The sequence below is a fragment of the Syngnathoides biaculeatus genome, chromosome 11 (genome assembly GCF_019802595.1).
Source record: "Syngnathoides biaculeatus isolate LvHL_M chromosome 11, ASM1980259v1, whole genome shotgun sequence".
NCBI classification, from domain to species: domain Eukaryota; kingdom Metazoa; phylum Chordata; class Actinopteri; order Syngnathiformes; family Syngnathidae; genus Syngnathoides; species Syngnathoides biaculeatus.
Window position 1 is genome coordinate 30,340,180 of NC_084650.1, and position 16,911 is coordinate 30,357,090.

The window sequence follows — 16,911 nt, forward strand, 5'->3', positions numbered from 1 at the left end:
GTCTAGAGCGGCAAATATGAATTTACCATGCTCGAATAATAAAGGACATGTATGAGGTCATCAGAACAGTGTTGAGGGGTGAGAGAGCAGTGGAAGGTGCAGGCAGGTGTGCATCATGGATTATACCCAAGCCCCTTCCCGTTTGGAGTGGTGACGGATGGGATGACAGGTGAGGTTGGAGTGGAATCGTCATGGACGATGATGTTCAGAGATAAGATTGCGAGTTGCAGTGAAAGCAGGAAGCAGTTGGAGGAACAATTGGGAGAGTGAAGATTAATGCATTATGTTTACTTTCCATTTTGTGCAGCAGCGTCACTGATGATGTAGTGCTACACACGCCTGCCTTTGGTGCGAGCAGCGTGGGATCGATTCCCGCTCAGTGATGGTGTCGACATGTGCCCTGCGACTCGCTGCCGACCGGTTCATGGTGTAGTCTAGCTTTCGGCTAGCGTTAGCTGGTATTGGCTCCGGTACTCCGGCGACCTCTGTGAGGACAGGCGGCTTGGAAAATGGATGGATGAATTTTGTGGATATTATATATAAACAATATATACAATATATAAAAACAATGTTCACATTTCTGGGTGCAGGGTGTCGGAATGCTTTCCAAATAACGTTTTGCCCTTGGCTACTGCATGACAAAAGATATTGAAATAACAGGGAAAATCTAACGATTTTCGCAGTGTTGTATTTTTTTTTTTTTCAGCATCCGTGCAAAGACGTCTGTTTCTCAGTCTTTGTGAGCAGTTTCTGAAATTTTATGCTCAAGGTATAAGCTATAGTTGCTCAAATCCAGCACATAACCTCGGGGCTCAGGCGCGCATCATACAGCTCAGTGACGGCCCTGATTTGATTTTTTTTTTTTAATTGATTCATGCGAGTTTCGATGGTTTTAATTTTCTTCTTAACTGGTGGAGTTCAAGATCTGCCTTTTGGATAATGAACGACGTTGACAGGCCATCACGTGGCGTGGCCACAAAAGGACTTCCTGTTTACCTGCGGCTCACTTTCACCAACGCCCCCTACCGCTCACCCGACCACATCACTGCACTATTTTTCTGCTTTATGCTATGAATTTAGTTATCACGTGAACGAACATATTTGCAGGATTTTATTATTCTAGTACAGGCAACAAAGGTGGTTTGGGATAAACTATTGGAGGTCAGAAAGAAATTTTGCTTTGAATGTCATGGAGGAAAAGTGAAGGTTGTCAAATAATGACGGAGGTGAAGTTGCCAAACCTTGCAAATTCGAAGAATTACTCGAACTGTGCACCTCGTCTACATTTTTGAGAATTTGTCTTTTCTGTTGGCTTAGTATTAAATTCACTTAACCATCTGTGAGAATTAATTATGAGAAAAAGTACACAAAGTGAAATTCTCACCAGTGATGTTAAACGACAGAACGATGAGTTGATCTTTGCAGATGAAAGTTGTTGTCCATGTTGATGGAATTCTTGCGACTGACTTGAATGCACGACCTGCAATCACATCAAATTAAAAGGCAACATTGTTGGAAGATGGCGCAGATTTGCCACTTCTTGGCTGCTTTTTGGGACGGCATGGAGCCAAAAAAGGTTTCAGCATTTTGTTGCGTGGTTATCAGGTTCCAGTTTCCAATGTTGATATTTCAATGACAGATTGACAATTGTGCCTGATAATTATCCTTTTTGTGGAACTTGTAGAATGTTGACATTTTAAATCTGTTTGCAAGCGCTGTTGAATTAGATGATGGTGGCTTTCTGCCCATGATTATGAACTCAATTTGAAAAGTAAAAAAAAAAAAAAAAACGTGTGGTGACAACTGAAATGTGTTGAGCCGGATGTTGATAGTCGTTGTCCATGGTTCTAGAAATTCTTGGCGTTGACGTCACATGGTGTCGCAATGAGTATTGAGTTTTTGTATTTTTTTTTTTTAAATCTGAGTTATATTGACATCACTTTGAGGTCAATTTGTATTTTTTAATTTTTGATGTATTTTTTCACAATCCAACATTAGAAATAAATTTTTGATAAATGTAAAGAATCTGAGTCCTTCGGCGTGATCAGTCCAAGTTGATTTTATCCCCTCCTTCCGTTGCTTTTGTGCTCGTGGGTGGCCACAGAGGCCAAACCAGCAGCCAGATTCGCTTGTCAGTGGCGCGGAGGTGCACTACCGACAAAATGCTGCGAGCGCCGCTCGTGACACGTCATTGAATTGGAAGGAAACGAGTCCGCGCAGCAGTCCTCCCCTCGGACTCCTTTTGGAGCTCCGCAGACGAGGAAGACGACGCTCTGCTCGCTTTTTCTGTGGATTGTCGTCTTGCGTTTGGGAACATCGGACCGAGGACTTTCATTCCCGAGGATTCTTGTCGCTATTTGGATATTTTGGGATCCGCGATGGCCTGTTCGTGGCTGCGCGCCGTCAGAGGCCGATGGCGCACGCTGCTTGTCGTTCTTTGTCTCTGCGAGCTGCGCTCCGTCAGCGGACAGGCTCGCTATTCCGTAGCGGAGGAGCAGGCAGAAGGCTCTTTCGTTGGGAACATTGCGAGAGATTTGGGCTTGGATGTGGCCAGACTAGTAGCAGGTAAAGCTCGTATTATTACCAAAGGAGGCCGACAGTACGTGGAGTTAATGCGAGACAAAGGCACACTTGTCATTCGGGAGCGCATCGACCGAGAGGAGCTTTGTGGGAAGACGACGCCCTGCAGCTTCAATTTCGACGTCATTTTAGAAAATCCCATCCAGCTTTATCGCGTAACGGTGGAGGTCGTGGACATTAATGACAACAGTCCGTCCTTCCCGCAGCCGGAAATTCATTTGAAAATCGTTGAGAACGCTGCAGTGGGCACTCGTTTCTCTCTTGCGAATGCAGCCGACCCAGATGTTGGAATAAATGACATTCAAAAATATGCACTAAAACCATCAGATCATTTTAAATTGGAAATAAAGAGCCAACCGAATGGAAGAAAGGTGATTGAAATAATTTTACAAAAGCCTTTAGACCGCGAAAAGGAGGAGACTCTCACGCTCGTGCTGATCGCTTCAGATGGCGGCGAGCCGCGTCGATCAGGGACGGTGAAAATTCAAATTACGGTTCTGGACGCCAACGACAACGCGCCAGTCTGCGCACAAGCTGTTTATAAGGTAGATGTGCGAGAAAATTCACCTTCAGGAACCTTGATCGCGACTGTGAGTGCAAGTGACTCTGATGCAGGCCTCTATGGTGACGTCACTTATTCGACTCCTCATATTACCAAAGAGGAGCGAGATCTTTTCAATATAGATGTAAAAACAGGAGAAATTCAAACCACAGGTCGACTAGATTTTGAAAAATCACAGAGTTATGAATTAAACGTCCAAGCAAGTGACCACGGAGGTTACACAGACACTTGTAAAGTTTTCATCAACATAGTTGATGAGAACGACAACATCCCCACAGTCAAGCTGATGTCATTTTCTCAGTCCATACCTGAGGATTCTCCCCCAGGCGCAACCGTGGCTGTTTTTAACGTCAATGACGACGACTCCGACGGCAACGGTGTTGTCAAGTGCTCCATAAATGATGACGTCCCTTTTAAAATTGAGTCTTCCTTAGAAGGTTACTACACCATCGTAACCGAAAACTTCTTAGACCGGGAAAGCGTCCCCGAATACAACGTGACCATAAACGTGTCCGACCACGGCTCCCCGCCTCTGTCGAGCAGTCAAAACATCAACGTTCAAATATCTGACGTGAACGACAACCCGCCCAAATTCCATCAGTCGGAATACAGGAAGACAATCCCAGAGAACAACCCTCCCGGTTTTTCCGTCTTTACTGTCAGTGCCGTTGACGCAGACTGGGGCCAGAACGCTCGAGTGTCGTACTTCCTGGAGGAGGAAGACGTTCACGGAGTAGCCGTGTCTTCTTTGGTCTCCGTCCATCCGGAGAGCGGCGTGGTGCGGGCGCTCCGATCCTTCGATTACGAGCAAATCCAGTCCTTCCGCTTCAACGTGAGCGCCCGCGACTCCGGATCCCCTCCGCTGAGCTCGGCGGCCGCCGTCCGCGTCCTGATCCGGGACCGGAACGACAACGCCCCTCAGGTGCTGTACCCGGTCCAGACGGGCGGCTCGGGGCCGCACGCCGAAATGGTGCCTCGTTCGGCGGACGCGGGCTACCTGGTGACGAAAGTGGTGGCGGTGGACGTGGACTCTGGCCAGAACGCCTGGCTCTCCTACAAAGTGCAGCAGAAATCTTCCCCCGACAGGGGGGCGCTGTTTGAAGTGGGCCTCCACAATGGAGAAATGCGAACCGTCCGCCAAGTGACCGATAAAGATGCCGTCAAACAAAGACTGACCGTCGTCGTGGAGGACAACGGGCAGCCCTCTCGTTCGGCTACGGTGGTGGTTAACGTGGCGCTGGCGGACGGCTTCCCCCAAGTGCTGAGGTCGGAGTTCGCCGACGAGGACGAGCGGGAGGCCGACGAGCGGCTGACTTTTTACCTGGTCTTGGCTTTGGCTGTGGTCTCCTTCCTCTTCGTGGTCTGCTTGCTGCTCATCATATCGGTCAAAGTGTACAGGTGGAGACAGTCTCGCGTCCCGTACGGCTCCAACCTCCCCGTCATTCCGTATTATCCGCCGCGCTACTCCGACACTTTGGGGACGGCGGGGACTCTCCCGCACGTCTACAATTACGAGGCCTGCGCCACCGCAAAAAGTCACGTGACGAATACGCAAGCCGTGAGTCAAAGTTTAGTCAGTGTGGATGGATCGGACGCTGACGGGCCGCACGGAAGGGAGCAAATGTCGGGAAACTTCTCTCAGATGTCGACTTTGGTGAGTCAAATGTTTACCGTTTCATCTCCATGTAATGGCTTTTCCTGCTTTTTAAGGTTGCATAATTTGTTTTGCTTTGTTGCTGAAAGGTTGATGTTTTGAAGTTAATACAATTATTTTTCCTTGTGTTGTAGAACTATTTGTTGATGCTTAATTGACTTATTTTTTAATATGTTTACTTACATCAGCTGTGTTGCTCACCAGCCAGTGTGGCCTGTGGTTTCCCAGAGTTACTTACCACTCAGCATTTCCTGTGGCTTTACTTTTGTGATGCTTCATAGCATTGTAGCTGGTTTTTAAAGGTAGATTTATCATTTTGAGTGTATTTGACCCACCAGCAAACCAAGACTTCATAAAGAAACCATCGTTCATATCAGTTTCATATCAAATCGAACCAGATTTCATTGAGTCCCTTTTTTTTTTAAAAAAAAAAAACAAAATTAAATATGATGGAAAAAGAAATTCATGTTCAGACTTCAGCTCGGCCATGTCTGTACAATCCCTTGAACGTACGTACACTGTAGTACAATTCTGCTTTTTCTTGGTTTCCAGAAGCTTTCCTGCAACGTCCTTTGCAAATAGTTCCAATTATTAGTATTCCTACATAGATTCTAGAAAGGACACCCCCCCACCCACACACACACACACACAATATCACCATCCCAAACATAGACCAATTTTGTCCAAAATAATGCTACACTGTAAACACGTACTTCTTTCCACTCTGGAAGAGGTAGGATGTGTTTTACAGGCTTACACCAGCCAATCACAGAGTAGCGACGTGTGACCTGGAGCCAGTCATATTGGCCGTGTCCTGCCTGGAAACTAAGTGGGACATCAAGCAAGCTGGAACGAACCAATTTCCGTGTTAAATATATATATTCTGACTAGATTTAGCAAACAAGCGGAACTGGCAAGCCTGTGTCGCGGCCATGTTGAATGTGGCGACATGTCTTTGTATGAATGAAGCGGCCGTGATGGTAAATGTTTTAAGTGTTGCATTGAGTTTTGTGGAGAGAGCACAAAGAAGGAGAATAGGACACAGAGTTCCCTTGAGTCTCGAATATATTGTTTTTGGAATAGTAACTTTAAAAAAAAAAAACTATTGGTCTGTGTGAACACATTTTGAACAAGGAAGCGCACTCATTTTTTTTCACGACTCATGAAAGTGAGTTGCGTGCAACGAGTGTGTCAGTGCTGTCTACGTCAAGCACATTAACGTTGTAAGTTTGGATGAAATGTACAACTTTCCTGATATCTTCAAGTTTTTAAGAAACATTTATCTACAAAAAATGGATCCCAGTGGGTGTTTTGGGCCAGAAAAAAAAGTAAAAAGCACTTCTTTTATACTGTACACTTATATGGGTGCAAATGGCCGTACAACAAAACTTGAATAAAACAGGCAGTCAGCTGTAACAGACGACCCTCTGCCCATAATCGTCTCATAAATCGAGCTTCCACTGTGTCAATATTCTGGAACTCGACATTGTACAACTGCAGCCTCATCGGATGAGCTTTTTTTTTTCCTCATTTTGTTGTTAACGCGTTATGTCATGAAAAGAGGAAGGAGAAGGAGATGGTCACTTTACTTTTGCAAATAAAGTTTCAATCAGGTCCTGATCGTGTAGCACAAGGATTCCCAGACTTTTGTTTTTTTACCCCATGATCAACTTTTAAAGCAGCCAGCCTCTCGCGATCTACCAGGGAAGGGGAGGGGCACACGCACATCACCGTTACTTCCATGGAAAAAAATAAAAGACAGACCGTAAATAAGAGGCCGGCTTGCAAGAACGCGTCTTTATCTGCGTGCGATCGGCGTATTGGCCACACCTGATTCAAGCAATGAGATGAATGAAGGGCTGATATCTGTCTCATTTGTTTTTGGAACACAGTCACGCGATCAACCAAAACTGCCTCGTGATCCACACGTTTGAGCACACCTGGTGTAGTGGTACTCTTGCCTCACTTTACAGACAGGATGGGTTCAATTTCCACTGAGTGATACTGTCGGTATGTGCCCTGTGACTTGACTGGTGACCAGTTCTGGGTGTTGCTTTTCACCCGAAAATGTCTTGGAGAGGCTCCAACACTCCAACGGCCCTTATGAGGATAAGCGGCTCGGAGAATGGCTGGATGGATGTTGAGTTTGGTCCAAAGTGAGCAGCGAGGTCCTCGTGCAGTTTTGTCTCTGTCCGTGGTGCTGAAGGCCAACTTCCAATATGGACTTGTCGACCAGCGCTCATCCTGCAGAATTCAAATCAATCATCATGATTTATATTGCTCTTACTCACACAGTTTCCTTCCAGTAACTGTTTTGTTTGAATTTTTGTCCAAGTGACAACCTTAACCAGGAATAAAACGTCTTTGTTAATGTTTTATTGATTCAATGCAGTTATTTAACAGGACATAACGCACTCAAACGTTTATTTTTTCTCCGCTTATCTTGAACCTTGAATTCTCACAGTCTTGGACAGTTTTGCATATGTGCCTCTAAGGGGCGCTGTTACACGGTAAATGGATGTGTTGGTGCTGTGTGATGCAGTGCAGCTCCCTCCTCTGTCGCTGCCATTCGGCACCAGAGAGCTTTGCGTCAACAACGTACAATCGTTGAGCTCAAATAACGCCGATTTGATCGCGCCTCGTTGGCTTCTGACTTATTTTTTCGTTTGCTTCGTTTTATTGGACTATTTTTAAGTTCTTATGGAGTCTAAAGATATTCATCCAATGCGGAGAGGATTGCGACGGCGACGTGCGGCCTGCCTCTTTGTCTTTTGGTGCTTTTTTCTGAATGCGACCGAGGCCCAAATCCGCTACTCAATCCCCGAGGAGATGAAAAAAGGCTCGCTGGTGGGAAATGTGGCCCAAGATCTCGGTTTGGATCTGAAAAGACTCCGTTCTGGGCGGGCCCGCATCGTCACCGGGGAGAACGTCCAGTACGCCGAGCTGAGGGCGGACAAAGGGCTCCTGGTTGTCCGTGAGAGGATCGACCGAGAACGGCTGTGTGGAGACGTGACGCCGTGCAGCTTCACCTTCGAGATTTTGTTGGAAAACCCCATGGAATTGCACCCCGTCACCATCGAGGTGGTGGACGTCAACGACAACGCTCCCACTTTTAAAAATAATCATTTGCGGTTTGAAATCAGCGAGTCTGCTGCACTCGGCTCCCGTTTTATTTTGGAGAGTGCGTATGATGCTGATGTGGGGACAAACGGCGTGCAGAGTTACATTTTGACACCGAGTGATAATTTTGTGTTAAAGCAACACGTCAGTCCAGGGGGGAGTAAATATGCAGAAATGGTTCTGCAGAAAGCTTTGGACAGGGAACAACAGCCTCGACTTTCACTCAAATTAGTTGCTGTGGACGGAGGAAGTCCACAGAAGTCAGGTACAGTTAATATAGAAATTAATTTTAGATATTAATGATAATGTCCTGTTTTCAATCAAACTTTATATAAAGGAAAGTGATTGAAAATTCCCAAAAGGCACTCACGTTCTGACTGTGAATGCAACAGACGCAGATAGCGGTTCAAATGGGAAAGTAACATATTCATTTTCAAAATCAAAAGCAGAAATAGCAGATTTATTCCATATAGACGAGATGACAGGATGCATATCTGTAGTGAATCAAATCGATTATGAAAAAGACAAACATCGAGTTCATGGTTGAAGCCAAAGATCAAGGAGGGCTGAGTGAGTCTACAAAAGTGGAAATTGAAGTACTGGATATGAATGACAATGCCCCCATCCTCAATGTGATGTCCTTTACGAGTCCGGTTTCAGAAGACTCCCCCGCCGGTACCACCATTGGCATCGTGAATGTGAAGGACCAGGATTCCGGCGACAACGGTCACGTGACCTGCGGAATCGAAGGCCGCGTTCCATTTCGGATGAAGTCCAGCTTGAGAAATTATTTCACCTTAATGACAGACGCCGATTTCGATCGTGAAAGTGTGTCCGAATACAACATCACCGTTGTTGCGTCTGACGCCGGCTCACCCCACCTCTCCACCAAGAGAACTTTTCATTTGAAAGTTTCGGACGTCAACGACAACGCTCCTGCGTTTCCGGTCAGCTTTTATCAAGCCACCCTCGCTGAAAACAACTCGCCGGGTGTTTCTGTGCTGAGAGTGAGCGCCAAAGACCCGGACGAAAACCAGAACGCTCGTGTCTCCTACATGTTGGAGCCGGGCGAGATCGGGGGAACTCCCGTGGCCGAATTTGTGTCCGTCAACGCCCAAAGTGGAATTATCAGCGCCGTGCGCTCCTTGGACTACGAGCAAATCAAGCGGCTGGACTTTGTGGTGCGAGCGCAGGACGGAGGCTCCCCTCCTCTCTTCAGCAACGTGAGCGTGGGCGTCCTGATCCGGGACCAGAACGACAACGCCCCTCAGGTCCTGTACCCGGTCCAGACGGGCGGCTCGGGGCCGCACGCCGAAATGGTGCCTCGTTCGGCGGACGCGGGCTACCTGGTGACGAAAGTGGTGGCGGTGGACGTGGACTCTGGCCAGAACGCCTGGCTCTCCTACAAAGTGCAGCAGAAATCTTCCCCCGACAGGGGCGCTGTTTGAAGTGGGCCTCCACAATGGAGAAATGCGAACCGTCCGCCAAGTGACCGATAAAGATGCCGTCAAACAAAGACTGACCGTCGTCGTGGAGGACAACGGGCAGCCCTCTCTCGTTCGGCTACGGTGGTGGTTAACGTGGCGCTGGCGGACGGCTTCCCCCAAGTGCTGAGGTCGGAGTTCGCCGACGAGGACGAGCGGGAGGCCGACGAGCGGCTGACTTTTTACCTGGTCTTGGCTTTGGCTGTGGTCTCCTTCCTCTTCGTGGTCTGCTTGCTGCTCATCATATCGGTCAAAGTGTACAGGTGGAGACAGTCTCGCGTCCTGTACGGCTCCAACCTCCCCGTCATTCCGTATTATCCGCCGCGCTACTCCGACACTTTGGGGACGGCGGGGACTCTCCCGCACGTCTACAATTACGAGGCCTGCGCCACCGCAAAAAGTCACGTGACGAATACGCAAGCCGTGAGTCAAAGTTTAGTCAGTGTGGACGGAGCGGACGCTGACGGGCCGCACGGCGGCGAGCAAACGTCGGGAAACTTCTCTCAGATGTCGACTTTGGTGAGTCGAACGTTTGACCATTTTCTCTCCGTTTAACGGTTTTCACTGTTTTTGTGGTTGTATGAGTTATTTTGCTTTGTTGCTGAACGGTTGATGTTTTGAAGTTCTTCCAAATATTTTTTTCCCTGTGTTGTAAATTTGTTTCTTAGTGTTCCGTTGACTTCGCTGTTTGTAAATATGCTTCCATTTAAGCAATCCTTGTCATCAGCTTTTCTGCTCAGCGGCCAGTCCGGTTTTTCTCGACTTACAACCCCAATTCCGATGAAGTTGCAACGTTATAGTAAACATACGTAAAAACAGAATCTCATCTTCTGCAAATCATCTTCAACCCATACATCGTATTTTTAACCTCAGCGTGTCACCTGATCTTTTGAGCCCCGGCACCATTTTGTGGGTCAAACTTTCCATTGTGCTTTACGATGGTGTTCTTAGTTTAACTTCAATTATTCATGTTTTGTTCACTGCATTGATAAAATTATAGAAATATTATAAAGATAACAGAAGTACACCCTGAACTGGTTGCCGGCCACAGGGAGACAGACAACAGTCGCACTCATAATCACACCTACGGGCAATTTGGAGTTGTCACTGAATGTTTCTGGGATGTGGGAGGAAACCGGAGTGGCCAGAGAAAAGTCACGCAGGCACGGGGTGAACACGCAAACTCCACACTGGTGGGGCCGGGATTCAATCCCCAGTCCTCAGAAATGTGAGGTCAATGTCATACAGCTGCGCCCTTGTGTCGTCCTGGCAAACTTTTTTGTCGCTAAATATGTGCCACAATGACATAATTGTATTCTTATCCATTGAATGTGCTTCTCGACATTGTCCATGTAAGATGTCACGTTAGTCTTAGCACGTGACTCCCAGCTCTCATCTTGAGGCTTTTGCAGTATTTGGATTGACTGTAGTTCATAATTGAGAATATCTGCTCGCACATGTCTGGTGAGCCAAACATGGCTACTGCTCCAAATGCATAATCCTTCCTGTTCCTATAACTGTCAGGAAGAGCTTTCCATCTCTCAAACACAATTTTCTCAGGTGTTGCAAGGCTTTTGGTTTCGCTTCATTTGTGGCTTTGGACCCGCTGGGCTTTCTGGCGAGTGCCATTTTCACTCCCAACTGGGTACTCGGCTGCCTTCCCTGGAAATGTCTTTGCACATTACTCTTTTTGTGATTCGTCACCTTCCACGCTGGCAATGAAAGCAAATGATTCAGTCCAAGAACTGCTGCATACTGTGTTCTCCTCAGCTCTTTTTCCTCTATTTCCCTATGCAATCCTGGGACGGGTGTGGGGGGGGCGGGGAAGAGTGGAGGACTTCCACAGAGAGACCAAGAGACAGACGGTAAATAGGAACCTGACTGTCAATTCATGTACTCGCACCAGCGATGCATTGCCCACATCTGAGTCAAGTAATGCGATGGACTAGGACAGGCTGATGTCTTTTTTTTTTTTTCTTTCTTTTTTGAGTAATTGACCAAAACTGCCTCGGCGGTCGACCCATTGGGCCCCCCTGTCCCACAGAAGCCATATTTAAACCAGAAATATATTCTCATCCTGCAACTTTTTCCATTTTCATGCATTTTTGGAAAAGCTCCAGGGAGCCATTAGTGCGGGGCTAAAGAACCGCACGGGGTTCGGGAGCCTCGGGTTACCGACCTCTGCTTTAGGTAGACAGTCTTTGGTGAGATACGAGTCTAAACTTGGTTTGATTCACGGAATCGATCCGTGCAAAGCAAAGAAGGAGGACTTCTCAATCGACGATGAAATCCTGCCGACTACCAGGTAACCCGATATCCTGAATTTTGGAGTCAATCCTGCAAGTGCCAACACATTAAAAGACACCAAAGCTGACAAATCACTTTCGTCCTTTCAACTATTTTGTGTGTGGATGGTTGAAAGATGTGCAACATCTCATCATGTCAACGAACAAATTCTCACCATGACGATGATGTGATGGTAACACTCCCTACACATTGCATCTAAGTAAAAATATATTGGCAACAGTATCATGAACTGTCCATGTCAATTATTTTGCATGGTGTTTTTTTAAAATCAGGTTTTAAACACTGAAATCAAATGTTATTTAATTTTTATGGTTACTGTTGTTTTCTTTTCTACTCTATGGAAACGTGAAATATCCTTGGCTTGTTTTAATTGCTCACTGAGCTACAGGTGGTTCTTTTTTTTTTTTCTTTTTTTTGCCAGGCCGCCATGTCGACTGGTGAGGTTCTGCGACGTCACATGAATGCTGTGTATATTTAACTGAATACACTACAAAGAGAAGATATTTAATGTTCAAACTGATACTTCATTTATTTCTAGCAAATAATCATGAACTTTGAATTTCATGGCTGCAACACATTCCATAAAAGCTGAGACAGGGTCATGTTGACCGCGGCGTTCCATCACCTTTTCTTTGAACAACCTTCAATAAATGTTTGGCAACTGAAGACGCAAATTGTTGAAGCTGCGTTGGGTTAATTCTTTCCCGTTCTTGCCCGATGTACAACTTCAGCTATTTAACAGTCCGGGGTCACCATTGTCAGATTTTATACTTTTTAATCTTTCACACATTTTCAATGGGTGACAAGTCTGGACTGCTGGCAGACCAGTCTACTACCGGCACTCTTCTACTATGAAGCCACACTGTTGTAACACATGCAGAATGTAGTTTGACGTTGTCTTGTTGAAATAAACTGGATTATCCATGAAAAAGACCGTGCTTGGATGGCAGCATGTTTCCCCAAAACGTATGTTTACCGTTAAGCATCAATGGTGCCTGCCTGCCTTCACAGATTTGCAAGTTAGCCATGCCACTGGCACTAAGACAGTCCCGTCCCATCACAGATGCTGCCTTTTGAACTTTGCTTCCATAACAGTCCAGATGGTTCTTTTCCCCTTTGACCCATTGACATGATGTCCACAATTTCCAAAATCAATTTGAAATGTGGGCTCGTCAGATCATAGAACACTTTTCCACTTTGCATCAATCTTTGTTCAATAAGCTCAAGCCCAGAGAAGCCGGCGGCATTTCTGGGTAATGGTAATAAATGGTGTTTGCTTTGCATAGTAGAGTTTCAAGTTGCACTTACGGATGGAGCTCCAAACTTTATGTATTGACGGTATTTTTTTAAGTGTTCCAAAGCCAATGTGGTGATATCCTTTTCACATTGTCAATTTTTGATAAAGTGCCACCTGAAGGGTTCGAAGGTCACGGGCATTCAGTGTTGGTTTTCGGCCTCTCTGCTTACATATAGTGATTTCTACGGATTCCGTGAGCCTTTTTGATGATCTTATGGACTGTAGATGATGGAATTACTAAATTCCTTCTAATTGCACATTGAGGAACATTGCCCTTAAACTGTTCAACTATATTCTCACCTATTTGTTGACAAAGAGGTGACCCTTGCCCAATCTTTGCTTGTGAACAGCTGAACAATTCAAGGGAAGATCGTTTTCAAGCCAATCATGGCACCCAGCTATTCCCAGTGACCTTTTCACCTTTGGGATGTTCCAAAATGTTTGATGAGCATTCCTCAATTTTTATTTTTCCCACCTGTCCCATCTTTTTTAAAACGTGTTGCAGTCATGACATTCTGAGTTCATGATTATTTGCTATGTGATGGGCCAGTGTATGTTAATATGCTGGAATTGCACATTATGGAGATGCAGCGTCATCGTATTATCATTTTATTTAGGCTGTTGTCATGTTTCATCATGAAAGTGGAAGTGGAGAGAGTTGTACATTCTACTTTTCCAAATAACGTTTAGATTGGCCCAAATTGGGCAGTGAGGTCCTCGCGCAGTTTTCTCTGTCCGTGGTCCTGAAGGCCAACTTCCAATGGATTTGGTGACCAGCGCTCATCCTCAACATTTCAGATCAAAAATTATGATTTATATTAGTCTTACACGCACCACTTCCTTCCTCTGTCTTGTTTTGACTTTGTGGTCAAGTGACAACCTTAACTAGGAAAAATGTATTTTTTAATGCTTTATTATTTTTAATGCAGTTATTTAACAGGACATAACGCACTCAAACGTTTTTTTTCTCCGCTTATTTTGAACCTTGTATTCTCACAGTCTTGGACAGTTTTGCATATGTGCCTCTGAGGGGCGCTGTTATACGATAAATGGATGTGCTGATGCTGTGTGATGCAGTCCAGCTCCCTCCTCTGTCGCTGCCATTCGGCACCAGAGAGCTTCGCGTCAACAACGGACAATCGTTGATGCCAAATAACGCCGATCTTATCGCGCCTGGCTTGCTTCTGTCTTATTATTTCGTTTCCTTAGATTTATTGGACTATTTTTAATTTCTTATGGAGTCTAAAAAAAACATTTCAATCCGAGGAGGATTGCGACGGCGACGTGCGGCCTGCCTCTTTGTCTTTTGGTGCTTTTTTCTGAATGCGACCGAGGCCCAAATCCGCTACTCAATCCCCGAGGAGATGAAAAAAGGCTCGCTGGTGGGAAATGTGGCCCAAGATCTCGGTTTGGATCTGAAAAGACTCCGTTCTGGGCGGGCCCGCATCGTCACCGGGGAGAACGTCCAGTACGCCGAGCTGAGGGCGGACAAAGGGCTCCTGGTTGTCCGTGAGAGGATCGACCGAGAACGGCTGTGTGGAGACGTGACGCCGTGCAGCTTCACCTTCGAGATTTTGTTGGAAAACCCCATGGAATTGCACCCCGTCACCATCGAGGTGGTGGACGTCAACGACAACGCTCCCACTTTTAAAAATAATCATTTGCGGTTTGAAATCAGCGAGTCTGCTGCACTTGGCTCCCGTTTTGTTTTGGAGAGTGCGTATGATGCTGATGTGGGGACAAACGGCGTGCAGAGCTACATTTTGACACCGAGTGATAATTTTGTTTTAGAGCAACATGTCAATCCTGGAGGCAGAAAATCTGCTGAAATGGTCCTTCTAAAAGCCTTGGACAGAGAACAACAGGCGCAACTTTCACTTAAATTAGTAGCTGTGGACGGAGGGAGTCCACAGAGGTCAGGTACAGTAAACATCGAAATTAGCATTTTAGATGCAAATGATAATGCTCCTGTCTTTAATCAAACCGTTTACAGGGCAAAAGTGAATGAAAATGCACCAAAAGGGACCTTAGTTCTGACTGTGAATGCAACAGATGCTGATAGTGGTTCAAATGCACAAGTAACATACTCATTTTCAAAATCAAATGCAGAAATAGCAGAACTGCTTCACATAGATTATATGACAGGATGTATATCCATTGCAAACCAAATCGATTATGAAAAAGACAAAACAATCGCATTCGTGGTTGAAGCCAAAGATCACGGTGCATTAACAAACTCCAGCAAGGTGGAAATCGAAGTCCTGGATCTGAATGACAATGCCCCCGTCCTCAATGTGATGTCCTTCACGAGTCCAGTTTCAGAAGACTCCCCGGCCGGTACCACAATTGGCATCATTAATGTGAAGGACCAGGATTCCGGCGACAACGGTCACGTGACCTGCACAATCGAAGGCCGCGTTCCATTTCGGATGAAGTCCACCCTGAGAAATTATTTCACCTTGATGACCGACGCCGATTTCGATCGTGAAAGTGTGTCCGAATACAACATCACAGTTGTTGCGTCTGACGCCGGCTCGCCCCCCCTCTCCACCAAGAGAACTTTTCATTTGAAAGTTTCGGACGTCAACGACAATGCACCTGCGTTTCCAGTCAGCTTTTATCAAGCCACCCTCGCCGAAAACAACTCGCCTGGTGCTTCTGTGCTGAGAGTGAGTGCCAAAGACCCGGACGAAAACCAGAACGCTCGTGTCTCCTACATGTTGGAGCCTGGCGAGATCGGGGGAACTCCCGTGGCCGAATTTGTGTCCGTCAACGCCCAAAGTGGAATTATCAGCGCCCTGCGCTCCTTGGACTACGAGCAAATCAAGCGTCTGGACTTTGTGGTGCGAGCGCAGGACGGAGGCTCCCCTCCTCTCTTCAGCAACGTGAGCGTGGGCGTCCTGATCCGGGACCGGAACGACAACGCCCCTCAGGTCCTGTACCCGGTCCAGACGGGCGGCTCGGGGCCGCACGCCGAAATGGTGCCTCGTTCGGCGGACGCGGGCTACCTGGTGACGAAAGTGGTGGCGGTGGACGTGGACTCTGGCCAGAACGCCTGGCTCTCCTACAAAGTGCAGCAGAAATCTTCCCCCGACAGGGGGGCGCTGTTTGAAGTGGGCCTCCACAATGGAGAAATGCGAACCGTCCGCCAAGTGACCGATAAAGATGCCGTCAAACAAAGACTGACCGTCGTCGTGGAGGACAACGGGCAGCCCTCTCATTCGGCTACGGTGGTGGTTAACGTGGCGCTGGCGGACGGCTTCCCCCAAGTGCTGAGGTCGGAGTTCGCCGACGAGGACGAGCGGGAGGCCGACGAGCGGCTGACTTTTTACCTGGTCTTGGCTTTGGCTGTGGTCTCCTTCCTCTTCGTGGTCTGCTTGCTGCTCATCATATCGGTCAAAGTGTACAGATGGAGACAGTCTCGCGTCCTGTACGGCTCCAACCTCCCCGTCATTCCGTATTATCCGCCGCGTTACTCCGACACTTTGGGGACGGCGGGGACTCTCCCGCACGTCTACAATTACGAGGCCTGCGCCACCGCAAAAAGTCACGTGAAGAACACGCAAGCCGTGAGTCAAAGTTTAGTCAGTGTGGACGGAGCGGATGCTGACGGGCAGCACGGCGGCGAGCAAACGTCGGGAAACTTCTCTCAGATGTCGACTTTGGTGAGTCGAATCAGTACAATCGATGTTTGTTGATTTCAGTGTGCACAGTCGCTACCAGTTTAGCACATCTACCACACAGTTCTGAGGGCTGGTGTTTGAATCTTGGTCCCACCTCTGTGGAATTTGGATGTTCTCGTTGTGCCTGCATGGTTTTCTCTCCATACACATGTTAAAAACATGAATGGATGATCAATTGAAGAGTGATTATGAGTCGAGATTTTCATTTGTTTTTGTGCCCTGCA

At 46.9% G+C, this 16,911-nt stretch overlaps 2 protein-coding genes across 2 annotated transcripts in view; both read left to right on the forward strand.

Annotated features, from left to right (window-relative positions):
- Window positions 1-16,911, forward strand: part of LOC133509086 (protocadherin beta-16-like) — a 42,383-nt gene that overhangs the window by 3,517 nt on the left and 21,955 nt on the right. The window lies entirely within an intron of this gene.
- Window positions 2,197-16,911, forward strand: part of LOC133509082 (protocadherin gamma-C5-like) — a 121,016-nt gene continuing 106,301 nt past the window's right edge. The window contains exon 1 of the mRNA XM_061835773.1: window positions 2,197-4,796. Within this exon, the coding sequence (XP_061691757.1) occupies window positions 2,379-4,796 (2,418 nt within the window). The 5' untranslated portion in view covers window positions 2,197-2,378. The remainder of the gene's footprint in view (window positions 4,797-16,911) is intronic.